At 37.7% G+C, this 27,828-nt stretch overlaps 1 protein-coding gene across 1 annotated transcript in view; it reads right to left on the reverse strand.

The window, feature by feature from the left end:
- Positions 1–27,828, reverse strand: part of LOC126355813 (protein Skeletor, isoforms B/C) — a 647,689-nt gene that overhangs the window by 35,627 nt on the left and 584,234 nt on the right. The window contains exons 10-11 of the mRNA XM_050006254.1: positions 19,833–20,009; positions 6,482–6,580 (exon numbers count right to left, since the gene is read on the reverse strand). Coding sequence (XP_049862211.1) covers positions 6,482–6,580; positions 19,833–20,009 — 276 coding nt within the window. The remainder of the gene's footprint in view (positions 1–6,481; positions 6,581–19,832; positions 20,010–27,828) is intronic.

The raw sequence follows: 27,828 nt of genomic DNA on the forward strand, positions 1-27,828 counted from the left end.
AAAGTATTGAGGATATGTGCAAACAAGAACTTCACAGTACCTCAGATGAAGAAAGGATTTAAGGATGTGGAATTTAACCGGGATAGTTATTGTATTTGACCGATAATCATATCCTGTTCCCATAAACTCTAAGTATAAGCCTTCTATGAAGCCACCTACTTCATCTTGGTTATCAGTTCTGGATGTGGTTTAATAGAAAAGATATTACTGACCTGAATTAAATTCAATAGTTGTGCTTATGGAAATTTATAGTCACTGAAGTACATGAGAAGTAATTATCAAGTGACAAAAACCGAGCAATAAACCTGTGTGCAGTTTTGTTATGATGTGTGAAGTATTGACTGAAACAGTGGTGCATCATAATTTAAGTATTTTGTGGTGAATTAAATGAATGCAAATCCTCACTGAGCACAACAGAATACAGTTTGACAATTGGTATGCACAAACTCCAGTGTTGTTGCTGCTTCTTGTACCAAAGCACTAACCTAATTCCTTCATGTGATGAAACCGTGTTTGAATGAAATAAACTCAGTGACTGTACAATATGTTCATCCACCAGTTCGCCCTTGGGACATGCTTCAGTCAAAATGGTCTTCAGTTATGAATGAAATGCACAATTCCAACCTAATATGGAATTTTGGAGTTTGATGCTCTCAAGTTTGTACTTACTTCACCTGAATTAAAATGAATTCAGACCAATCTAACTAATAATTATCAGATTTGTGTACTAATTCTATTTCTTTCAGTGCTTAGTGTTGTTTAGAAATTACAAATCCCCTCCAACTATGTTTTATGTATGCACACAATCACCACAAGCATAGTGACATGTGGGTCATTTTCCATTTTGATGAATGACTTGATTCCTGAGCATTCCATACCCTGCTGATATCTTGAAGGATGACCATTTCACACCTTGAGAAGGTCATTCTGTTCAAGATACCTCATTATGTTTGGGCTGAGAAAATGTTCTAAGTTTATACAACAAATCAATGTCAAGGATATTGGATGATAGTTTTGTGGATTACTTCTATACCCTTCTTGTAGATAGGTGTGAACTCTGTCTTTTTCCAAGAACTGGGCATGGTTTTTTTGTTTATGATAGATTATAGTTAGACGAGGGCTAACTAAGCCACCAAGTCAGTATAGAATCTGTCAGGTATTCCATCAGGCCCTGGAGCTTTGTTCAGTTTTAATGACTTCAGCTGTTTCTCAACACCACTGATCCTGATAATTATTTCATTCATCTTTTCAGTGGTGCGAGGATTAAATTGGGACCATTCTCCCTAGTTTTCCTTTATGAAGGAACATTTGAAGATGGAATAAGCATTTTAGCATTTGCTTTGCTATCCACAATTTCAGTTTCTGTCTCATTCACTAGGGACTGGACACAACCTTCGGTGCCACTAACAGCCTTTACATATGACCAGAATTTCTTTGGGTTCTGTGAAAGATCACTTGACAGTATTCTTTACAGTTGTCACTGATGGCCCAACCCATTGCTCTCTTGATAACCGAATGTGTTTCATTCACACTTTGTTTTACGCCTATTATACAGTAATCCTTGTTTCTTTAGAAGGTTCTGTACAGTGACTGTGTACCATGGAGGTTCCTTCTTATCATGGACTGTTCTACTGTGTACATATCTCGATTTTTTTATGTAGTTCACTGTATGCTTGTTTTAGTTGTCCTTTGTACTTTGGTAATCATTGTTGCCACAACTGTGTCATGGTGATTAATACCAGTCCCAATGTGACATCCTTAAAGAGATCAGGTCTGTTTATTGTCATTATATCCAATATATTTCCATCATGAGTTGGTTTCCTAACTATCTGTTCTAGGTAGTTTTCAGAGAAGGCATTTAGTAAAGTTTCACAGGATGTCTTTACCACATCCACCACTAACAAAAGTGTAATTTTTGCAACTAATTGTTGGATGACTTAAGTCTCCACCAATGATTACAGTATGATTGGGGAACTAACATACAAATGAACTGAGGTTTTCTCGAAAGTATTTGGTTTCATCAGGAGATGAGTCTGGCGGATAATAAAAGGATCCAATTATCATTTTATGCCAACCCCTGACACTGAGTCTCATCCAAACAGTCACACATGTAGCTTCAATTACCACCTTGTCGGATCCGAGTTTCTTGTCTACTGTGACAGATACACTGCCTCCACTTTCCATTTGCCTAACCTTTTGATACATGCTTAAATTTTCCCAAAAAATCTAACTGCTATCAATTTCAGGTTTCAACCAGCTTTCTGTACCTAGTATTATGTGAGATTCCCTGCTTTTCATGAGTGCACCAAACTCTATAACTTTGTCATGAATGCTTCAGCAGTTTATCATTAGAATTTCAATACTCTCCCCCTATGGGAAACATTTCTTTCAATCTTACACTGAGTCTCCTGGGTTTGATACAGCTATAGTTATCTGTATTGAGAGTTACCTAATTAAAAAAAAAAATGTGTGTGCATCCTACACATAGTCAGCTACCTGAGTAGCAGCCTCTGATGTGTAGTGCACACTTGACCCATTTAGGGTGACCCTACAGTTCTCAGGCGTAAGTCCAGGAAGTTGAAACCTATCCTGTCACAAAACTTTTGAAGTCTCTGGGTCAGTCCTTCCAGTTGACTCAGAACCAAAGGACCATGATTACTCTTGTGGACAATGGTGCAAATTGTGAGCTTTGTTGAAACTCCATTGCAAGGCTGGTCTTTCAACCTTCTCTGCCAGTCTCTGGAATGACCCAAGAATGACCTCAAAGCCCAGACAACAGCATCATTTGTTCCAACTGCCACAATCTGCAGTTTGTTGCACCTTGTTCCATCAATGGCTGCTCTTCAACATGTTGAATGATGCCCCCAGGCATGTTTCTGGTGTCCTTTCATGTCCCTTGCTGCCATTCCCCTGTGGGGTACCATTATTTGCATTACAGTGATTAACAGCCCCTGAGCTTTTGTGTTTTCCCCTTCCTGGCACTGGATTAAACATTTTCCCCAAAACAGGTGAAGTGAATCTCACTCGCTTAGTTTCAGTTTCAGCGAAAGACAGCAACTCAAATGTTTTGGTTAGGGGGATCGGTGCAACACACTGAGTCCTCTCTTGTCCCCGTCCACCCTGTGCAGGTCACCTAAATCTACCACTGACATGCCCTTGTAGTCAAGTGGACAAGTAATGACAGATACTGTAGTTTCTGCACAGGAGACAGGATCCACAGGAGAGGATAATACTTGAGATATCACATGTACAATACTCTTGAGAGCTCTTCCAATACACCAGTTTGCAACAGCTGCCAATCATTTGACAGTAGTCAGGATGATTTCTAGCTGGTTACAAAGGTCAACCAACTCATCCTCTGTTTGTGAACAACATTCATAGTGGGGCTGCATTTTGGCTGGTGCACTGTATTATAAAGCAGTGAACAAATAATTTTAAATTAAGCCCACAGATTATCTTTTAATCTTTACAGTTACTGCAACATGCAATAGTAAATTTCTAGAGAGCTCATAGGCAGGCCTGATCACACTGACACCATCCATTAGGAAGACTTAGATCCTCACTTCCCAGTTAAGTACTTTGATTTATCTGGAACTGGTTAAGTTATTTGATAATTAACATATAAATCTGTGACCAGTTACATTTACAGTTGCAGATTTTTGCCTCTGTGCTTATTAAATGCTAACCCTTGACATTATACTTTCATTGATCTGATGATTATGCACAGATGACATACATCACTAATTGAAGATCTTGGTTGTAAACAACAGTAATGGACAGTTGATGAGAAACAGAATTATTGTGTGCATAGCATGGTAAGTGACATGCTTTATTCATATTAGTTGATAGTGCTATGATAAACCAAGAGAGGACAGCCCCAACTCTAATTTCAGATTCTTGATAATGGCAAACTTTGTTAGGGTGTTTGCATGTATACAGTGGTAAATATCAGTAACACAGCTTCCAGTAATAGTAAGGCATAGGGTGTTCATGCCAGGAAAATTTTTAATGGGTATTTTTTATGATTTTGCAGATAATGTGGACACCTATGACTCAGATGAACCACCTGAATGTGTTCCTAAATGCAAATGCACTACAAAAGTTGTCACAATTCAGGTAAATGTGAATATTTATTTAAGCAAGTAAACAATGCTAAGTTGTGTCCCTTACTATTGTTTGCATGAATTTACATGCCAGTGAGATTCAGGTATGTTAAGGGTCATCTATAATATTGTTTACATGCTGTAGTAAGGTAACAAAATTAATTTTATATTGCGCCAGATCATAGATAAATTTGTGAGATTGTTATATGTTACTATTACAAATATTGTTAAAGAAAATTTTATATCAAATACTGAAACAAATCGGATTTTTGAAATTTCTTTTTTTGAGAAGTTTCACAGTAATGCTTTTTTAATTCACTCAGGAAGTAAACTGTTATAAGTCAATGCTAACCCATGACAAGTGCACTTAGTTTGCAACTTAACAACATTAAGTACACATTGACAAAATTTTTAAGAATAAAATTTTTACTAGTATTTATAATTTTTTTAAAAATACCTCATTACTGTAAATATTCAAAGATGATACCTTATCTCAAGGGGGAAATTCATATGGCATGGACTTTAAATATTTTATTAGAAATTCTTCCAGTCCATATGTGGCATAACAGCAAACCAGTGTTTAACAGTATTGGTTAAAAATAGTCTTGGTTGCAGTTTTAGTTTTATTTTTCTATTTTTCAACGACGCGTTTCGCGTTATTTAGGCATCTTCAGGTTATCTTTTCTAGATGGGCGCGAGAGTCACCAAGATCTGCGTAACGCGTTCCCGTTCACAGGAGCGAGTAACAGTGAGTTCCCATGACTGCAATATGCTTACGGATTGGTCTTTAAATAGTCAGACATCATCCAGCATTTTCAGTCTGAGACCAGCTAGCACTTGCTCAAAACCTATGTGAGATCTTCAGAAACTGCAGCTAATCTGGATTGTGTTAATATTTATTCTTGAGTTCACAGCCTCTCTCTACACTGCTGACTCCTGTGTAGAAAATTTGCAGCTCACTGTTACCATGTTGAGACCTGTACAACTATTTATTTTTCACAAAGCTCATATTTTACATTTCTAAGAAAATCTTTTGACTGTGTACATATGACCAGCATGCATGCAAGGATTATTTGAGACACTTTTATCAAACAGTGAGTATGTTAATTCTTTTGACATGATGGATGTTGTTTAATTTGAACTGATTTCATGTTTTATGGAGTTGATGTTTAATCATCACAGTGACTGTCTCAAAGACCTGAAAGTGTGCACTGTTTTACGTAATCTACAACCATTGTGTTCTGTTAATATTATGCCTATGAAGGAGTATATCTTCATGTAGTGATTATGTTGTTCATGCTACCGTGTATAGTGAAGTGGAGAGGTGGAGGTACACTCTTGCATAAAAAAATGTGATGTGAAACTTGATCTGGTCATCAAAACTTTTGTACTGATAATAAATGTGGGAAAAAGCCACATTACTTGGAACTCTGCACAGTGAACATCATTTGCACAATGCTTAGAAATCAATTTACAGATATTCTACAAGACTTTGATCATGGAGACTCTAAGGGCTTAATGAATAATGCAGGCAAGCAGCATTGCAAACACATCAAATATCATAACAATTGGACATATGCAGACAACAAAATTAAATAATTCTACATATTTTTACAAAACTTCAAACTATTTGGAAATATTCAGAACATTACTAGAAGTTTTTCTAAGCTCTGACAATATCAACATTCTAGTAAAAGGTTGTATGGTACTGAGTCACACAATGTATCTGCTCAGCAGCAATAGCATACTGCAAAGTTGTCATTTTATCCTAAGTAAAAGTATTAATTCAGTCAAGAGCTGTAGTAATAATGATGGGGAGACTTTTATCATTGAAAAATATAACAAGTTTTATAATGATATAAAAAAATTAAATTATATGTCCAGAAATTGTTGGCAATGAAAATTAGACATATAGAACCAGTTGTTCCTTTTTGTACTGATATTATCCATCATCCTTTTACTGATGCAACAATTGTTTCTCTCACACCAATAAAATTTGTGACATTAAGTACTTTTGGATACTGAACTTATATGATAATTTGTTTTTATTTTGTTGATATGTTGTTACAGAAACATAGAATAGAATTAAAACAGCTGTTTGAAGTTAGAGATTGTTCTTAAGGCTGCAATGTCATTTATTCTTAAATTACTTAGCAGCAGTGATAATTCGTTTGCAGTGGGTCACAGTTTTTATTGTGGTTTTTTATGGAGTCTTGCTTACATCAAATGTGCTAATTGTTGCTTGAAAACTCAGTTTGATTATATTTGCAATACAGCAAACTTGTATGTGTGATTAGAAATAAAATACAAACATATAATTCTAAATCGGCATTATTTCAAAGTGTTGGTAGCATTAGGAAACTGTCTTGTGTACGTACCTCCTTCTACCATAAAGGTGTATGTCTGACCTCTCTCAACTGTTATTTCTGGTATGAGGCGGTCATTTATGTACCATGCAATTCCCCATGAAGGATGACCTGAAATTAAAGACAGTATAGGTCTCAGTATCCAGTACTTCTCAATTCTGCTTATCAACCTCATATAAAAAAAAAATAATTTGGTTGTCTTAGAGGAAAGGCAAAAACTGCATGATATTAGTGGCTGCTGCACAAGATACAAATGCCTAATTCACATATGAACTCTGTATCCTTAACTACTGTCGAATGTGAAATTATTCAATTCTGGCACCAAAAAATTTAAAAGAATATCTGTGGATATTAGACAGGGTACTGGCAACCCCAAAACGTAAAACTAAGTTAGAAATATATGTTGCTAGTCATTCATTCTATAAACTGCCTGAATATTTGGCTTCAGTTTAGCATATATGTGAAAGCAATGTAGGAAATATATTGATACAGCACACTTTATCTGTTGCCCTCCAAAAGTAACAATTATGTTTCAATAGCTAATTGTTATTTAAGAAAAGATGGAGGTTAACTCACAAGTACAAGGGAAAAAACTGCAATTAAATTTATCTACATAGGTGAATTTCTACTGATTACATAAGATCACATGATGAGATCCAAAGATCATGATGTGTGAACAACTTCACTTGACTTATCATATTAGATTAGATTTAGGTGAAATTTAGTTTTCATTCCATAGACCCAAAAACGAGATGATTCTCTTGGGTGTAGAACATCTCAGAAAGTATAACATAAAAATCATAAAACATATGAATATAATACAGACTACCTGATCATTTGTCAGGAGATTGTTAAAATAGGTAAATATATTACAGTAAACTGAAACTGATAATCTTTACAGAATGAATACACTGTCAGAATGCAACATAGTTATGCACTTTTAATAAATTTATCATAAAAAAATACCTAATCTTGACTGTTATGATCAAGTGCTGTCAAAACTGAAATCTGACAGACATTTTTACTTAAGTTGGTCTAACAGTCCCTGTTGAGATATACATCTATAGAGTAGAAGGACTTGTCTATCAAAAAGTATTTTAAACTCTGTTTAAACTACGCTTTGTCTGAGACCAAGCTTTCAATGCTTGCTGGCAATTTATTGAAAATATGTGTTCCTGAATATTGGACCCTCTTTGGAACAATGTAAATGTTTTCAGGTCTTTACATAGATTGCTCTTATTCCCTAGAAATAATACTGTGTATTGAGCTATTGGTAGGAAATAAAAATACATTACTTACAACATATTTCATTAAGGAATAAATTTTGTGAGAAGCAGTGGTTAGATCAAAAAGTCCCTTGAACAGTTTTCTACATGATATTGAATTAACACCACAAATAATTGTTATAACACACTTTTTCACTCTAAAAACTTTTGTTTGGTTTGAGGAGTTACCCCAGAATGTGATCCCATGTGACATAATAAGTAAGCAGACTCCATACAACATAACAGAATAAAAGTAAGCAAACTATGCATGTTATTTATATTTATATTTCCTACATCTGACATCATTCTCACTTCAACTACAGGCTTGTTTAGGAGCTTCAGGAATTCTGCGGTGTTCCCTTTCCAACTGAATTTATTGACAAATTGTAATCCCAGAAATTTAATACTGTTAACCTCTTCGATCCGCATGTCTTCATATGTTATACAGATGTTGGAAGGAAATCTCTTACAGGGTCTGAAATGCATATTGTGGGTCTTTTGAAAGTTTAATGACAGTGAATTAGCTCTCAACCTTTTATTAACATTAATTAAAATTTGATTAGTAGCCATTTATAAGTCTGTACTTGACGTGCTACTTATTGCAATGTTCGTATCATCTACAAATGACACAAACTTAGCATCTGGCTTGTAACAGACGCTAGGTCGTTAGTGTACAGAAGAAAAGCAATGAAACCAAGATGGAACCTTGAGGATCATTGCATGTAATTAATTCAGAGTCAGTTGAAGAGTGACTGCTTACTGCACAGATATTTCAAGACAACACCCTTTTAATAATAATAATAATAATAATAATAATAATAATAATAATAATAATAGCTTTATTCAACATCGAATGGCACACTGCACATGTACAAAGAAACAGTAATGATTAAAGTTATTTGTACAATATGCGAGACACATTCTTCTGAATATGTCATTAACTTACAACAAAATTACAATAAGATGTTTACTGATTTCTATTCACATAATTTCACAAAGCATTTGTTGTTCTTCATATAAGTATGGTACTCTTCTAATAAGTAGAAAGGGTGTTTTACTAAAAATTTCTTAAGTTGATGTTTCAGTTTAATTGTAGGAAGAGCCATGACTGCACTAGGGAGTGCATTAGCTAATTTTATACCTGCATACTGAGGCCCCCTTTTGTAAAGCGCTGTTCTGTGGCTGCCAATGTAAAATCTTTCTTTATTTCTAGTATTGTATTGGTGGAAATCTGAATAAGTGTTTGGATGCAGTCTTTTCACAAGCAGTATGGCTTTTAGATTGTATGTGTTTATAACAGTTAACACCTCTGTTTTTGGAAACAAGTTGCGACAAGATTCCCCATATCCTGTTAGTTAGATAAGACTCAAACCATTTCGCAGCACTGCTGGTAATGCCATAATATTCTAATTTACTTATATGCTGTGGTTCACACAGTCAAAGGCTTTTGCCAGGTCACAGAAAGTGCCAGTAGCCCCTAATTTGTTATCTAATGAATTAAGTACAATCTCACTGTATATGTAAATAGCTATCTCTATAATAGAACTCTGTGACTTACTCAGTAGATTATTTGCAGTCAGATACTTAAAGAGATGCTTGAACACAACATAATGAGATGCTTCAGCACAACATTTTCAAATATTTTTGAAAAAGCTAACAAAAGTGAAACTGGTTGATAGTTTGATGGTATCTCTTTATCCCCTTTCTTGCAAAGAGACTTAACTTGAGCATATTTTAGACAGTCTGGAAGTGTCCACTGATAATAAATTGATTGCACAAATAATTTAAGATAGAAGTCAATACACATGATCAATCTTTTAATTAACTTCATTGATATGTTATTATAACCACTAGAATACTTAGATTTTAAGGATTTTATGATGGATGCTATTTCTTTAGGAGATGTGTCATTTCCATTTTACTGAAATTATTTGTAAAGAGTTGTCTAAAGCTGCTTTGATTTCTGAATTACTTTCTACAATATTTTGCAGTATTCTTTGTGATGCATTAAAATGCTGACATCAGAGCTGTTCCTAGAAAGCAGGTACAGTTCCCTGTTTGTTTCATGTGATATCTTTATTCCTTGTGTAATCCTTAGGGTATTTTTAGACTTGGTTTTAATATGTGTTATCTTGAGGGGAAGACAATTTTCAAAAGAGGAAGTAACTTTATTAATGCATGCTTTGTATTTCCCATTAGAGTTGTACATATTGTAATATCTATCCAGTTCATGTCCTTGAGCAGTCACCAAAAATTCTCAATTTTTGACTGATTTATTACCCTCCTATACTCAGATTTAATATCTTTTTTTCCTGACAAGTTTCAGCATTACAACAAGATGCTGCATGTCATGATCAGATAGCCCATTGACTATTTGTTTTGTGATGAGATTTTTCTCCTAGATTTGTCTACAAAGATATTATCAATAACAACCTCAGAGAAATTACATATCCTAGTCGCAAAGTTCACTTAGGCATTAAACTGATTGACAGTGTTGCTGATTGCAATAGTTTTCACTAACAGAGCTTTTCAATAAATCCACAGTAAAATCACCAGTAACTACTATTTACTTGTTTTTTACTGAGAGATGGGACAACAGACTATGAAAATGGTTTAGTATTCATTTAAGTTTGTTGACTAGTGCTGTAATTGTATCCCCAGTATTATCCCAGTTTCAACATGAATATTAAACCTTGAGTAGTTTCAGTATCAACATTAAGTCTGGAGTTATTGTTAGCGACAGATATAAAATATTTTCATAAAGAAGGGTTAAAACAGGAACATCTGGAGTAGAGAAGAATAATACAGTAAAAGAAATCAGCTGTCAAATCTCGAGCTTTGAAAAGGTCTCAGATGTCTTTCTTTGCCAGTACAGAGAAGGAGATGGAATATAAGGAAGGGTAAGATGCGTGATGTGCATAAGAGATAGGAAAATGTTGCAGAGGATCTAGTATCCAGACAGCCATGAGGTAGAGGTGAGATATAAAAAGTGACAATGCAAGGGAAGGTAGGAGAGAGGTGCTGGCAAAACTGAAGCTGCAAAAGCAGGCTATGAATATTACATAGGTAGCTCATTGCTGGTTTGTCACACATTTTTAACTTTCAGTAAGTTTCAGCAGTGTATTGTAATTTTGAGTATCTGATGATGAACTACTAATAATGAGTTACATACGAATGATTATGGGTGAAAATTGAGAGATGAACTGAGAAGCATGTAGAATTGAGTGAAAGAAAAAGGGTATGCAAATAGGTGTGGGAGGGGGGGGGGGGGGTTAGGGAGATTAAGATGTTACTTTTAATTATGATTTCTTGATGCCCTTTTGGCAATATGAAAATTATTTACAAAGTGTAACACAGGTATGTTTATCTGAGGATTTCCCTTCCGTGAAATAAATGTATCTCACCATTGTTGCTTCGTTAACATTTGATAGTTTGAAGAAATATTTGACAGCAAGTGGAACAATAAGGGAATTATTGAAACATCATCATGAGCTATAGTGTTGATTGAGAAGAGTGTTGCAGTTCTCAGATGAATGCTTCTATAGTTGAAATTTATTTATTTAGCATCTGTGTCATCGTACAAATGATATTGGACTTGTAATACATAGAAATTAACAATATAGAATATACAAAATGAAATTGTCTACAATTGGATTTGTCATACACAGAAAATAAAATGAAATTGTCTATAATAAATGACAGCAAACTTACTGTTTCTTTCCACATAAATGGTTTACGGTAATTTGTTTTTTCAGTAACAATATATAACTAGTACTATATATGGTAAAGTATATTGAAATCTGAAACAAACGAAGATAGAGAATTTTGGAGGTTAGTTTGTAGAGTCATTTTCTTGGTCTTCAAGATATTCATTTATTGAGTAAGAACATTTAACAATTAAAAATTTTCTAAGTTCCAATTTAAAATTTGTATTGTCCTTTAAATCTTTAATTTACTGAGGCAGTGCATTATAGAGCTTAATGCCCATGTGGATTACATACTTCTGAGTTCGTGTTCTTCTTACTTGTTCTATGTGGAAATCATTCTTGTTCCATGTGTTGTAATTGTGCCTTACTGCATTTGTGTGGAGATTGCTTAGATTAGCTTTGGTTAAGAGTACACATTTAAGTATATAGACTGATGGCAGAGTAAGTATTACTAACTGTTTGAAAAGAGGTCTGCAGTGAGCTTGTGTTGGACTGTGGATAATTATTCGAACAGACTGTTTTTCTAAAATAAAAATGTCTTTCAAATTAGATAGAACACTATTCCAAATGAGGCAACAGAATGAAAGTGTCCAAAGTATGTCATTCTGAGTTAAGTCTGTGTGTAAGAAATTTTACATGGTGTTTCCAATTCATAGCTTCATCTATATGCATTCCTAACACTTTTGCAAAATGCGCTCTCTCTATTAGTCTGTCATCCAATTCTAGATTAATGTCTTCATCCTGAATCATTTTACCATACTGTATGTAATTTGTTTTCTTTGCATTGAAGGTAAGTTTATTTGCACTGAACCAAGTCTAAATACTTTTTAGGATTTTGTCAGTAGTTGACTGTAACAAGTTTTTAAAGTTGCTCACTATCAGACTTGTGTCATCTGCATATAGTACAATTTTGGCTGTATCATATTGTAACCGTAAATCATTGACATATACGAGAAAGAGTAGTGGCCCTAAGATGCTGCCTTGGGATACTCCTATAAGAACTTCTTTTGCTTCTGTATCTAACCTTATTTTTTGATTTGAATTTACAGTGGTGCGCTCTATAATCTGAGATCTGTTTTGAGATATAACTCAAACCACATTTTAACTCTTACTCTAATACCTACTGCTTCCAGCTTATCAAGGAGGATTTCATGGCAGACCGTATCAAAAGCTTTAGATATCCCTAATTGAGTCCTACTACACTTTCTGTGCTTCATTTTGCATGAAAACCATGATGGTTGTATGTTATAAAATGCTTCAGTCTCCCTTTCTTATGAAGTTTCAAACAAATGATACATTACTGTTGCAAATACTAAACTTTTTAGTTGTTGCAAATGCAGTATCTTTATAAACAAAGTTTTTTTTATTCTCCTATATGTTTGTGAAAACACAGTATAAGATTTGGGCTTCAGTAGATCAACAGATTATATCAGTAATACCATTGGCATGAGACCTAATTACATACCAAATGAAATCAGAAAATTTTACAACATTTGAGGGGTATTTGTCAACCTAAACATAGTAAATACCTTTTTTTTGCTTGTTTTGGCACATTTTATGGAAGTAGTTTGTTGTTCTTTATTTTTGGTCTGTTTTGTAATCATAACTGAATAAATAGTTTTGGTAGTCTTTGTTCCTGGCAGTATGGTATGCATGAACTTAATTTGCTGTTAACTGTATGATCTCTCTAAAGGACTGATTGGAATGAGTGTGTGGTAGGTTATGGGCCCATCTACTTCTTCACAATCTTGCTCAAATAGAAAGGCTTTTCCTGCCGGAGCAGGATGTGACAGAGAAGAAAGAGACTGGTAGCAGTGACTGAGCAGGTGATTTGGTGCCACCTGATGTTGGAGAGGATGTGGCAGAAGGGCTTCCGCTTGCTGAGGTTGACCATCCCATATACATTCCACCCATTCTCAAAAAGTGTACTTATTGGAACAAGAAATAGAGGGAGGACTACTTGCCCTCTCTTATGGAGGTGTTGCCATGTCCATCTGCTCCTCCAATTACAGCAACTCCTGTGATGTCAGCAGTCCTGAGTCTGAACCTGTGTTGTCCACACTGTCTTTGTGAACTTTGGGCAGCAGGTTTCGGTCAGGCTGGGAGGTTTTCAGAGTTCACGTATAGACATCTTGAGAGCTTGTGCGGCTGATGGGAATAAATGTGTTTTTTCTTTGGTGACATCTTTTATGACAGTAGTTTATTGTTTTTCATCTTTTGTTTGTTTTTTAATTATTGCTGACTAATAACTTTGATAATCTGTCCAGAATGAGATTTTCACTCTACAGTGGAGTGTGCACTGATATGAAACTTCCTGGCAGATTAATACTATGTGCCAGACCGAGACTTGAACTCGGGACCTTTGCCTTTCCCAGGCAAGTACTCTACCAACTGAGCTACCCAAGCACGCCTCATGCCCTGTCCTCACAGCTTTACTTCCACCAGTTGGTAGAGCACTTGCCCACAAAAGGCAATGGTCCTGAGTTCGAGTCTAGGGTCTGGCACACAGTTTTAATCTGCCAGGAAGTTTCATTGATAATCTGTGTTCCTGGCAATATGGTGTTCATGAATTTCATTATTTTTTAAATCAGGTTTACAATCTATCAAAATGAGACTGGAGTCAATGTACAATAGCTACAATTTCCCAATGTCTTGTTCATTATCCTTGAACATATTCTCACTTTGAGTGTAATAAATTTTCTTGAGACCAAGAAGCTTATGTCCATATATCAGCATGGTATTAGGAGCACCACTCATGCAAAAAACATCTTGCCCTTTTCTCACATGATACACTGTGGACCAGGAATCAAGGGCAGTTTCCTTATTTCTAGATTCTGGGAAGTACTTGACACAGTGCCCCATTGCAAGCTGTTAACAAACATATGAGCATATGGAAAAGGTTCCCAGTTATATGAGTGGCTCAAATATTTTTTAAGTTACATAACCCAGTATGTTGTTCTTGATGGCGAGTGTTCACAAGAGACAAGGGATCATCAGGAATGCACCATGGAAGTTTGATAGGACCACTGATGTTCACTGTATACATAAACGATTTGATGGACAGGGTGGACAGCAATCTCCTGTTGTTTGCTGATGATGCCATTGTGTATGGTAAGGTGTCAAAGTTGAGAGACTGTAGAAGGATACGAGATGACTTAGACAAAATTTCTGGTTGATGTGATGAATGGCAGAAAGCTCTAAATGCGGAGAAATGTAAGTTAATGAAAATGAACAGGAAAACCAAACCCCTGAAGTTCAGATACAGTATTAGTAGTGTCCTGTATGACACAGTCACATCATTTAAATATATGAGCAGAAACATTGCAGAGTGATGTGAAATGGAATGAGTATATGAGGACTGTGGTCAGGAAGGCAAATGGTGGACTTTGGTTTATTGAGGGAATTTTAGGAAAACGTGGTTTACTTGTAAAGGAGACTGCATATAGGATGCTGGTGAATCCATTCTTGAGTTATGCGTGACTATTTGGAATCCATATCAGATCTGATTAAAGGAAGACATCAAATTCAGACAGAGGCAGCCTTCTAGGTTTGTTACTGGTAGGTTTGAACAATTCTTAGATGTAATGACTCAAATGGATATCCCTGGAGGGGGGAAGAGGGGGGTTGAACTTCTTTCCAAGGAACACTAATTAGAAAATCTGAAAATGACTGCAGAACAATTCTACTGTGACAGCACACATTACACTTACTGGTAAGGATGATGAAAATATGACATGAGAAATTAGGTCTCATACGGAGGCATATACACTTTAGAATAGAAAACAAGTCTTGGTTGCTCAAGATAGCTGTATGTAATTTTCACATGTGATGTGTTTCACATGTTCTAGGCCTCATCAGACAATCTGAGGAAATTATAAATTGGTTTAAGCATCAGTTGCAATTAAAGACAATAATAAATTATTGAAATAAAAATAACAATAGGAAGACATACAAGAATTGAAGTATGGAGCACAGAGCCACATTTGTGTTCCAGGGGGAGGTGAGAGGTATAAATTTCAACTTATAAAATATTGCTTCATAACTGAGCTTACCCATAAAAACTTATGCTAATTATAATTGAGGTGCTAACCATAATTAAGAGACCCATAGAACTAGGAGGTTACAGCCAGACAGTCACTGTCAATGATTCATTACATCACTAATAAATTTCTTGTTACTTGTAACTGACACATCAAATGTGAATAAGAGTCCCAAAGAACTGGTAGGTAACAACCAAATAGCCACTGTCACTGCTTCATTACATTACCCAGAAGCAACATAGAAAAAGGTTATGTCAATAGGGGAAAGAGAGCTACTAAAAAGTGTTAGGGGTACCCAACTTATGCAAATAGGCATTTTCAGTGAGCAGAAAAATAACCTTGCAAGAGAAAAAAACATCCAGATAATGTCTAGCCTAATACACCTTTGGCAAATGACTGGCCACTAATAAGAATAAAGAAACAGCTAAAATTTTATAATAAAAATATGAAGCAGTGATGCCAGAAACAACACTAACCAGAAAACAAACTGTACTGATGATAACTTACCAACAAAGAAACCACCTCATGAACACAAATGTGGTCTGTTTACGACACTGTGACCACGTCCTGTCATACCGGCAACTAGATCACCAAGAAAATACCAGAGCCCCATGGACCCATAGTGAGAAAAGGCTCATGAGGTGGTGTCCTAAAACTTAACTAATTGATGGCTAAGACTTAAATACAATAATCAATAAGTAATATAGATGACAACTATAATTTAAAGATACACATCATAATATCAAAAAAAGTTTGATGCTTGTTTGATGGTTTGAAGATTTATTCATGTATTAGATTTGGAAATCTGAAAAAGATAGGCTTAAAAATTTCAAACTCTCCCAAAAATTCAGTTTCTTGCCTTTGTTGGCCAGGTGAAGGATTTTAAGGTTTTCTAAATCTGAGGGCCAGTGGCCAAAAGACATGTGTTGGGAAAAGGGGACCATCAGCCCACAGATTTAGAAAACCTTAAAAACCTTCAGATGGCCAACAAGGGTAAGAAACTGAATTTATTGGAAGAGTGAGCCTTTCCTCACTATGGCTCCATTAGGCCCTGACACTTGCTTGGCAGTCTAGTAGCTGACATGACAGCATGTTGTCACAGTATTGTAAACAAACCCATGTTTGTGTTCATGGGGCAGTTTCTTCATGGGTAAGTTGTCATCGTTACAGTTAGTTTTCTGGTTAGTTTTGTTTCTGACATCATTGCTTCTCATTTTTGCTATAAAACTTTAGCTGTTTCTTCATTCTTATTAGTGCCCAGTCATTTGCAAAAGATGTATCAGCCTAGCTGTTCTATGGATGTTTTTTTGCACTCGTGAGATTATTTTTCTGCTCAGTGAATATGCATATTTGCCTAAGTTAGGTAACCCCGACATGCTTCAGTAGCTTCCTTTTTCCTACTGTCATAAGCTTTTTTTCATGTTGCTTCTAGGTAATATAATGAAGCATTGACAGTGGCTATTTGGCTGTTATGTCCTAGGTCTTTGGGACTCTTAATCACATTTGATGCTACAGTTACAAATAGGATGAATGTTATTAGTGACGTAATGAAGTATTGACAGTAGCTGTCTGACTGTTACATCCCTGCTCTATGGGTCTCTTAATTACATTTGACACCTCAATTATGATTACCAGAAGTTTTGATCAGTAAGCTCAGTTATCATGCAATATTTTATGAGTTGAAATGTATACCCCTCATCTTCCCCGTAAACACAGATGTGGCCCTGCTCTCCATAGTTCAATCCCTGTATGTCTACCTCTTTTCATTATTAATTTAATATTTTATTATTGCCTATAATAGCAACTGATGCCTACACCATGTGGTAATTTCCCCAGATTGTCTGATTATACCTAGAACAGGCTGTGGTGACTATCAACCAAGTTGCTTATAACATCTTTGCTTTGCAAGCCCTTTGGGAGCAGTCTGTGGTTATGCACGAAACGGTAAACACGTGTACTGAGAATCAAGAGATGTGTATATCTGTGTATGTGTGCTTCAGACCAATAAAATAGTGCTTATTACATGGAGTATAGTGTACATCATTGGATCCGGCAATCCTACAAGACTAAACCCATACTGGTGACCCCGAATTTATTCTGGAACGCTATAACGAACTCTAGTTCTGTCAAGCAATACACAATGGATCGCTTGGTGCCTGCTACAGTGCACATATGCCAACTAAGTTTTCCAATGGACACTTTCGCATTGTTTTCGAATTATCCACCTTGTGTTCACAATTGTTCGATGCAGTTTCTAACACAAAGGCTAGCAGTACTCAGCAGACAGTGCTTCTACATTCCTACAACCATGTGTGCCAGCATCAGGTATGAACAATAAGTTTTTGTTATTGTACATGAATCAGCAGTTGTGTGGCAGTGTTCCGTACCAACAGAATGTTTTTCCTGCACAAAACTTCACATGTGAACTTTTTACATTGAATGTGAACTTTCCACAAGTTCTGAGTGTTCAACAATGGCCGACACAATATGCTCAAACCCCAGTGACTATATTTACAAATTTCCAGTGTGAGCTTTCCACCCAAGTCAGTGGCAGTACAAATCGAGCCAGACACTCAAGACAGGAGCATCTGCTTTATGAGTGTTTCCGACATCACACACCGTTCCGGCCGTGTCTGCCACATGTGTTCCACAGACGTTAGGTGATTTTAACAATTTTCATGCACGTGTAGGGGAGAGCCTGGAAACTGTACTCTGTTGTTTTTTGCACATTGGTTGACTCTTCTGCGCTGGTCCATTCTACGCATGCTTGCGTTGCTCCATCAAATGACCAACTCGTTGATTTCTCAACCGCAGTTGAGCCAAATGTGCCTACTGTGCTGCATGCCACTGACAGTGTTATGAACTGCACCCAAGCCAGTTATGCTGCAGAGCTATGGATAGGGAGTGACGGTTTTTTAAAAACAGTTACACCAAGACTCCCCCATTCTTTGGTCTAAGCTACCACCCCTACGCAAGGACCACCCATGCACGTGGTTTGCCTTGGTTGACCAGGTCCTGCAGCTACACAGCGTTTCTGATGACAACTCAAATTCCTTTGTTTACTATGTCAGGTCCATGATGAACCGGACCTGATCTGCGACATTGTGGCTTCGCCTCCCACTTTGGACAAATATGCATTTGCCCGACCCACCATATTTGAGAGCCTATCCAGATCTACAAAGGAAGCTATCTGCCTCATCATCAGCCCATGAGTCACTGCATTCTAGATCCCCATTGCAGTTCTGGCATCATCTCTGCACTATGATTGACACACGTCATATGCTGGACACTACACTTTGAACCACCTGGTTGCTCATTGCAGACCAGGCTTACAACATTCTGCCACTCTCCCATACCCCCCCCCCCCCCCCCCAGGGGGCTCTCAGTCCTCTGGGGTTGGCACTCCTCTCCTACCAGTTCTACTGCAGCGCTGCCATCAGAGGAATCTACAAGCACCACCCCCTTCACTGCCGCTTCAGCCTCAGCCACCTCGACGGATGATGCTACATGCCATTCTGCTTGGTGTTATTTCCATTCTCGCTATGGCAATGCGGCTAAGAATATTGTTCCTCATGCTTGTTCCCAAACCAATAGTGCAACCACACTCAGGCGCTGTGGGCTGTGTTGCATCGCACAGGCACCTGTCTCTTAATACTTCTTCATCTCATGCACCAGGATGCTGGTACGTGAAAGACGCAGAGCCGTCTTTAGTTTCTAGTATTGATCCCTGCGGCATGTCCTGCATTGCTGTTATAGGCATAGACACTGTTTTGATAATTTGTACAGAAATGGCTACCGAAGCTCTTAAGGGGAAGTACCTAAGTTTGAGCCCTCGGACTCCTAATTGTTACCAGCCGTTAAGAAGAAGTTTTTTAGACATAATATAACGGCAGCTTAATTATCAGGCATACGATCTACATATAACAGATTATCAAGATATTATCAGGAGTTGTGACAGCTATCTCGTTTTTTATTGTAATAATGTGGAAAAGCAAAATAGGATTTCCTCTCTCTATTATTTCTGTATTTAGATATCACCGAGAAACATCCTGGAAATAATGAATTCGCAAAATTTCTTTTTGTGTCTCACCTAATACATGAATACGTTCATATGAAACGGCAAGAAGACACTTTAGAGCACCGATGAAGCAAATGAATGTACCATACCTGTGACTTGCATGTAACCGCGTTTCCGTCCAGTGGGCAGATTTATCAGAAGACACCTGAGAGTACAAATGAAGCTGATGAATGTACCATACCTGTGACTTGCATGTAACCACGTTTCCGTCCAGTGGGCAGATTTATCAGAAGACACCTGAGAGTACAAATGAAGCTGATGAATGTACCATACCTGTGATTGGGGTGTAACCGCGTTTCCCACCAGTGGGCCCTATGCGCGCCGTGAATTGTGTTTCTCCCAGGATTTTTTCGACTGGCCAGGGTTGGATGGTAGGTGCTTCTGTCACATCTGACGGGGATATCACGCAGTCGTTATCATCACGGCTGCTGAAGTCAATCCGTATGTCATCTGCAAAGACGATAGTAATCATTATCACAGCTGCCACTCATAAATAATGCACGGATTAGTATTATTGTGGACTGTTTGACGCCACAACAAAGAAAATTATGATAGCTGTTGTTGGGAGTTTGAGGAAGAAGCACATTTTCTTTTTTCTATTTTTTTATTTTTATTTTTGCTGTGTGCTCTAACATAAAACTGGCGAGAGGTAGAAATGGACGCTGCAATTGTCTCGGGTACTGCTGCAGACCAGAGGTCGTCCATCAAGATCGAAAATTTACGCAAATATTGCAACTTAGTAGTCATAATATAGCGGAGGTTCCCTGTCACATCATAAACTACTGCTTTGATGAAAATTGTTTCCCTGAAAAATTAAAAGTAGCTAAAGTAATCCCAGTCCACATAAAAGGTGATAATAATTTGCCTAGTAATTATAAGCCAGTTTCTCTTGTACCACTTTTATCCAAGGTCATTGGGAAACTAATGAGTATTCAAATAATCAATTTTCTAGATTCTCATCAATTACTTTCAAACAGCCAGTTTGGGTTTAGGAAAAATCTATCAACATGTGATGCTGTTATGAGCTGCATATGTAACTGTCTTGAAGCAAAAGAAGAAAAAATTATTGTAAGCACAAAGTTTTTTGATTTATCAAAAGCGTTTGACACTGTGTGCCTCAACACTCCCCTGCTGAAATTAAAAACTGTAGGTTTCTCAATCTCCGCTGTTAAAATTATTCAGTCATACTTTTCTAATAGATCTCAAACTGTTTACTTCGATAACCAATATTGAAGTTTCTTATCCATTAACCATGGTGTTCCTCAAGGGTCAATCTTGGGCCCTCTCTTGTTCATATTATATATGAAAGACCTACCTAGCAATGTAATAGTTGATACTACAAGCTGTCAGTTGTATGCAGAAGATATCAGTTTAAGTGTTACAGTGCCTATTAACAATAACATAAGTAACTCTACCTCACTCAAGGTAGATATACTTTCTGACTGGTGTAATGCCAACAGTCTGTCTATGAACATAAATAAAACACAGGAATTAAACCTTTCTTATAACAATAGAATCGCCTTAGAGACAGTTCCTGTAAAGTTTCTTGCCATTGTTTTGCAAAATAATTTAGGCTGGCAGGCACATGTGAATTATTTAACACCAAAAAATTCTAAAGGCATATTTATGCTCAGAAAATTACAAGCAATAGTAGATGAGAAAATTTTGCTTTCTGTCTATTATAGTTATATTCACTCCTATATGACGTATGGGACAATCTTGTGGGGAAATAATTGCTATTCAAAATGCTTATTTACAGCCCAGAAAAAAGCTGTCAGATTGATATATAAAGTACCACCTAGAACTCACTGTAGAGAATTATTTATTAAACTTAGTATTATGACCTTGCCATGTATATACATATTTCAATGTCTCTTGTACATTAAAAAGAATTTATCTAGTTTTGATCTGAATTCTGCTGTACATAGTTATAACACACAACACTGTAATGATGTAAGAAAAGACACCTGCTCATATACAAAAAACTCTAAACAGCTTCAAACACACCTCTGTAAAGCTATTTAATAAACTACCAGAGTCAGTTAAGAGTCTGGAGCTGAAAAAATTTAAGATATTTGTAAGAACTTTATTAATTCAAAATTGTTTTTATACAATGGGCGATTTCTGTGAGCATAATTTCTAACATAGATTAATTATTTGTGTACTTATTGTCATTGTCGTTTGTACATTTATTGATGTTGCTTATAAAAGCTTTACATCCCTATAACTGTTTTGTTTTTGGGCCATAAAAATAAATCAATCAATCAACAAAACCCCGACAGAAATCAGCAGTGCGTTAAGTGAAGTTTGTGAAGATGACGTTTGGTTGAGGGGCGCTCAACTGCACGGTCATGTGCACCCGCACAAATTCCCAACCTTAGCCCAATCCAATCTCGCCACTTTCATGAATAATGATGAAATGATTAGGACAACACAGATACCCTGTCACCTCGAGGCAGGGGAAAATCTCTGACCCCTCCGGGAATCGAATACGACACCCCGAGCTCGGAAAGCGAGAACGCGACCACGAGACCACGAGCGGCTGACATGAAATTTGTGGTGAGTTTACAGTGGATCACAGTGCAGTTCCTCGCTGGGTTAATCATTTTCGTGGCGGTCGTATGTGCATAGACGATAGTCCACAAACTGAAGACCAAAAATGTCAACAGATGAACAAAGTGTGAAACTTGTAGCAGACTGCTGTTGACAGAGTCCACAGTGCAACTCGTAAGGAACGCTCTGAAACCACGAGAACTCTCCCAGCAGCAGTTTTCTGTATTCTGAGAAATGATTTGAAAAAGAGAAAAATGTCTGCGAGATGGGTCCCACATTGTGTGACTGCTGCAGAGAAGCAGAAATGCCTGGACATTAAACCTTGCTTGAACAACGATTCGACCATGAAGGCCAAGAATTCTTGTGCCAAATTGTCGTTATTGATGAGAAGAGGATTAGAGGCTTTGAAATCACATTCTAATGAATGGAAAGCTTCAGAGTCTCCTCGTCCAAAAACATTTCTACATAATCAAAACTCAAGTAAATGACGACTTTTTCTTATGATCACAAAGGAATCGTCGTGACAGATAGCGTCCCATGTGAACTGAGTGATACAGCAGTGTACTATGGTAACTTCATGCGAAACCTGTGCAGAAAAAGGCACAAAACCCGACCTGAGTTGATCGAGGTTGGGCCATTCATTCTCCAGGACAATGTTCGATCGCATATCGACAGTATTGTAGCCCAAAAACTGCTGGAATACGGATGGGAAGCGTTGCTTCATCCTCCCTACAGCCCAGGGGAGTCCACCAGACTTCGACAAGTTCTCGAAACCGAAAAAACCTATGCGTAGACGTCACTATATTTCTCTGGAGGAGCTTTCTACAACCATTAGCCGAACCATTCTACAGGTGAACAGTAGTGGTATCCTGGGGGGAATAATAGAGCTTCCAAGTCGTTGGGGTTCAGGCAGACTATTTTGGAAAAAAAGCCATATAAGTAAAAAAGAGAAAGAAAATTAGTGCGCATTATTTATGAGACATGCCTCGTATATAACATGCACTACATATTAGATCAGTGATAACGCAACTCCAAATCAAATTGTTGATGAGATTTGTAACTGTGAAAACCAACAGTGAGAGAAAGTACATATTCCAGACCGTCATAGGTAATAGGGTGACTAGACTTGGCGTTCTTAGCTGGACTATCCCATTTCGTTGTGTGTCCCGTTGTCTCGACAAATATTTAACCAGACGCCAAATGTCTCGTTATTCCATAGGCCCTTACTTGTCAATAACTATCTTTTTCATTTGGTGCTCCCTGTATTTTTATTTCATGTGTCAGTTTTGTCTCATACATTTTTAGAACTTTCTTACTGAGATCCAGTAGCAACTCGAATGTTCAAGGGAATGCAATCGCTAACCATCACGTTTCTTTTGACCCTTGAGCCGTCACGAGAGCAGAGACCGAAAGGACACACTGATAGTGAGAGAAGATTTCCCACTAACTTGCTCATCGCTGGTCTCTCTGGCACGAGATGCGTATTGATCACTTTTTTATGACAGAAAAATGATGCACAGAAGCAACAGGATTTTGTGAAAGCTCATTACACGGACGTTAATGTGCAAATTTTGTGCTTATCTACGGAAATGAATATGAAATAGTTACACACTGTTAGATCTCATAGACTGGCAGTAACTGTTAAGTGGCTCGGGCTTCCGGTTTTTACTGAGAAGTACCAATAAAAAAGTGAAGAACAGATTTTAACGGTAGGGGCACGGTGTGCTTGTGCCAGCGAAGTCTCTTGGTTGTTGTTCGCTTTTTTTCGACACACGTGCGTGTTCATATGCGGAGAAAAAAATGTACTTTCTCCGAAAGAATATCCTTTCTTGAAGCAAAACACAACATCTACAAATTTAGAATGTACTTGGTGCCATTCAGTTTTCTCCGTTGAACATGGAGGACGTGTCGATATAACATAGTAGTAGTAGTAGCTTTATTCATCTGTAGAACTCTTTTTACAAGGATATAGTCCATGTCAAAGTATTTACAAGTTTAGACCAATTTAAAATAAGCTAATTCGTATACACATACATTTACAGACTTCTACACTCCTGGAAATGGGAAAAAAGAACACATTGACACCGGTGTGTCAGACCCACCATACTTGCTCCGGACACTGCGAGAGGGCTGTACAAGCAATGATCACACGCACGGCACAGCGGACACACCAGGAACCGCGGTGTTGGCCGTCGAATGGCGCTAGCTGCGCAGCATTTGTGCACCGCCGCCGTCAGTGTCAGCCAGTTTGCCGTGGCACACGGAGCTCCATCGCAGTCTTTAACACTGGTAGCATGCCGCGACAGCGTGGACGTGAACCGTATGTGAAGTTGACGGACTTTGAGCGAGGGCGTATAGTGGGCATGCGGGAGGCCGGGTGGACGTACCGCCGAATTGCTCAACACGTGGGGCGTGAGGTCTCCACAGTACATCGATGTTGTCGCCAGTGGTCGGCGGAAGGTGCACGTGCCCGCCGACCTGGGACCGGACCGCAGCGACGCACGGATGCACGCCAAGACCGTAGGATCCTACGCAGTGCCGTAGGGGACCGCACCGCCACTTCCCAGCAAATTAGGGACACTGTTGCTCCTGGGGTATCGGCGAGGACCATTCGCAACCGTCTCCATGAAGCTGGGCTACGGTCCCGCACACCGTTAGGCCGTCTTCCGCTCACGCCCAAACATCGGGCAGCCCGCCTCCAGTGGTATCGCGACAGGCGTGAATAGAGGGACGAATGGAGACGTGTCGTCTTCAGCGATGAGAGTCGCTTCTGCCTTGGTGCCAATGATGGTCGTATGCGTGTTTGGCGCCGTGCAGGTGATCGCCACAATCAGGACTGCATACGACCGAGGCACACATGGCCAACACCCAGCATCATGGTGTGGGGAGCGATCTCCTACACTGGCCGTACACCTCTGGTGATCGTCGAGGGGACACTGAATAGTGCACGGTACATCCAAACCGTCATCGAACCCATCGTTCTACCATTCCTAGACCGGCAAGGGAACTTGCTGTTCCAACAGGACAATGCACGTCCGCATGTATCCTGTGCCACCCAACGTGCTCTAGAAGGTGTAAGTCAACTACCCTGGCCAGCAAGATCTCCGGATGTGTCCCCCATTGAGCATGTTTGGGACTGGATGAAGCGCCGTCTCACGCGGTCTGCACGGTCAGCACGAACGCTGATCCAACTGAGGCGCCAGGTGGAAATGGCATGGCAAGCTGTTCCACAGGACTACATCCAGCATCTCTACGATCGTCTCCATGGGAGAATAGCAGCCTGCATAGCTGCGAAAGGTGGATATACACTGTACTAGTGCTGACATTGTGCATGCTCTGTTGCCTGTGTCTATGTGCCTGTGGTTCTGTCAGTGTGATCTTGTGATGTATCTGACCCCAGGAATGTGTCAATAAAGTTTCCCCTTCCTGGGACAATGAATTCACGGTGTTCTTATTTCAATTTCGAGGAGTGTAGTTAGAGACAGTCATTAGATTTACTCCTGGTATACAATACTTTTCTTACAAATAACTTATTAAAGAATGTAATGCCACACTGTTCACTCATATCTCACTATCAGTCACTACACACACTATACACACATTGTTTCATAACACTTCACTCACTACACACACACACACACACACACACACACACACACACACACACACAGACACAAAATACACTCACACTGGTGATCTCTGGGCAATTTTCTGTACTGCAACTTCCCATTTGCTATCCTGAAAAATTGAGTCAGCATCCCTCCATAATGAATGAGATGTTGAGCTCAGAAAAAGGAAGAGGTGTTAGTACTATGCTATGCATATCGTGGGGGTAAGTATTTCTAGAAAGGAAGAAAGAAGGGAAAAACAAAGTGAAGGTGTTATGTGAATGTTGGTCATTTTATAAATCATCATCATTATTATTTATTTTTATAACATTGTTCTATCAAACCCCTACTCTGCTTTATCTAAATAATCCTTCAATGTGTAAAGTGTATTGCATAACTGGTACTTTTTAGCTGTCTTTTTAAATAAGTGCATTTTTGCAATTTCTTTAATCTCTTTTGGTAATTTATTGTACAGTTTTATTCCTTAGTAGAAAATACTGTTTTGAGTTTTATGTTTATTTTTTTCTTGGAAAATGTAAGTTGAGTCTATCTCTTGTTGTATGATCACAGACAGATCTGTTTGTGCAGTCCTTACCAATGTAATTTTTGATGTGTACAACTGACTCACAAAGGTATTCACGTGGAGCAGTTAAAATCCCCAGTGTTTCGAACAGATTGTTAACAATGAGCTCGACTAGTATTTTTGGTTATTATTCTTATGGCTGTTTTCTGGAGTTTAAAAACTGTGTTCGTATTTTGTGCATTTGTTCCCCCAGGAAAGAATACCATAGCCAAGAACTGAAGGTATATATGAATAATATGTAACTAAAAGACACTGCATGTTACACACTGATGATAGGATTCTAAGAGCACAACATGCTGATGACATTCTGTTTGCGTGTACCTTTGTTTGTTCACACCATTTTAACTGAAATTCAATATTCATTCCTAGAAATTTTGCATTTGTTACACAGTCTATAGAGGTGCCATCTACATTTAATTTAACACTGTCATTTTTTTCTCTTCAAACTGAAATTCATGGCATTAGTGTTATATGTTCAGTGGCACTTTACTGCTTATTGACCAATCATTAACTTCCTTGACAGTTTCATTTGCTTTCAATGCAAGGAGTTCTCTTGTTTTCTCAGTGACTATAATATTACTGTCATCAGCGAAGTCATTGATGTATATCAGGAATAATATTGGTCCTAATATGCTACCTTGTGGAATCCCTATGTTAATGTATTTTGCTTCTGATAAGTGTTTTACTAAATGTTTAGATCTAATTGAAGTATGTGTTATCTCTACTCTTTGTACTCTATCTCCTAGGTATGACTGAAACCAGTCATTAGCTACCCCTCTTTTTCCTAATGCTTCTAATTTATTTAATAGAATCTTGTGGTCAGCTGTATCAAACACCTTAGTTATATTTGTTTTAGAAAATTTTTGCTGTAATTTCTCAGCAATACTTGAAAAATGCTCGTTTACATAGTTTGATAAGTGTTGTGGATCATTTATTACCTTATCCCCTTCCCTTAGCGGTATGATATTCTGCATTTGTATGCCTATGACACACTCATCTTCATCAAGAGCATCAAGTACAACTTTTGTGAATTCTACTATGGCTGACTCCATATTTTGCCACTTCAGAAACCAAACTGTGATTCGCTTAAAAGATTGTATTTATTTAGGTAATTCATTAATCTGTCTTTCATAATTGCTTCTATTATTTTTGAGGATGGTGACAGTAGGGAAATGGGCCAGTAATTTTCTATGTCTTTGACATTACTTATTTTGAGCAAAGCTAAAACTCTTGCCTGTTTAAACTGCTCTGTAAATGTCCCTGCTATGAAGGATTCATTTATTATATTTCTTAGGGGGCCTTGTATAGTCCCTATGCATTGCTTCAGTTCACACACTGGTACTTCATCTAAGCCTACTGACTTTTTAGTTTTTATTGACTTCATTCTCCATGGTTGGAAGTAACATCATTGTATTTAGTTCAATATTATTTACAGGTGTTATATTTTTTTTGGAAAATTTTTGCTGTAATTTCTCTGCAATACTTGAGAAATGCTCGTTTACGTAGTTTGATAAGTGTGGATCAT

The sequence above is a fragment of the Schistocerca gregaria genome, chromosome 3 (genome assembly GCF_023897955.1).
Source record: "Schistocerca gregaria isolate iqSchGreg1 chromosome 3, iqSchGreg1.2, whole genome shotgun sequence".
Classification (NCBI taxonomy): domain Eukaryota; kingdom Metazoa; phylum Arthropoda; class Insecta; order Orthoptera; family Acrididae; genus Schistocerca; species Schistocerca gregaria.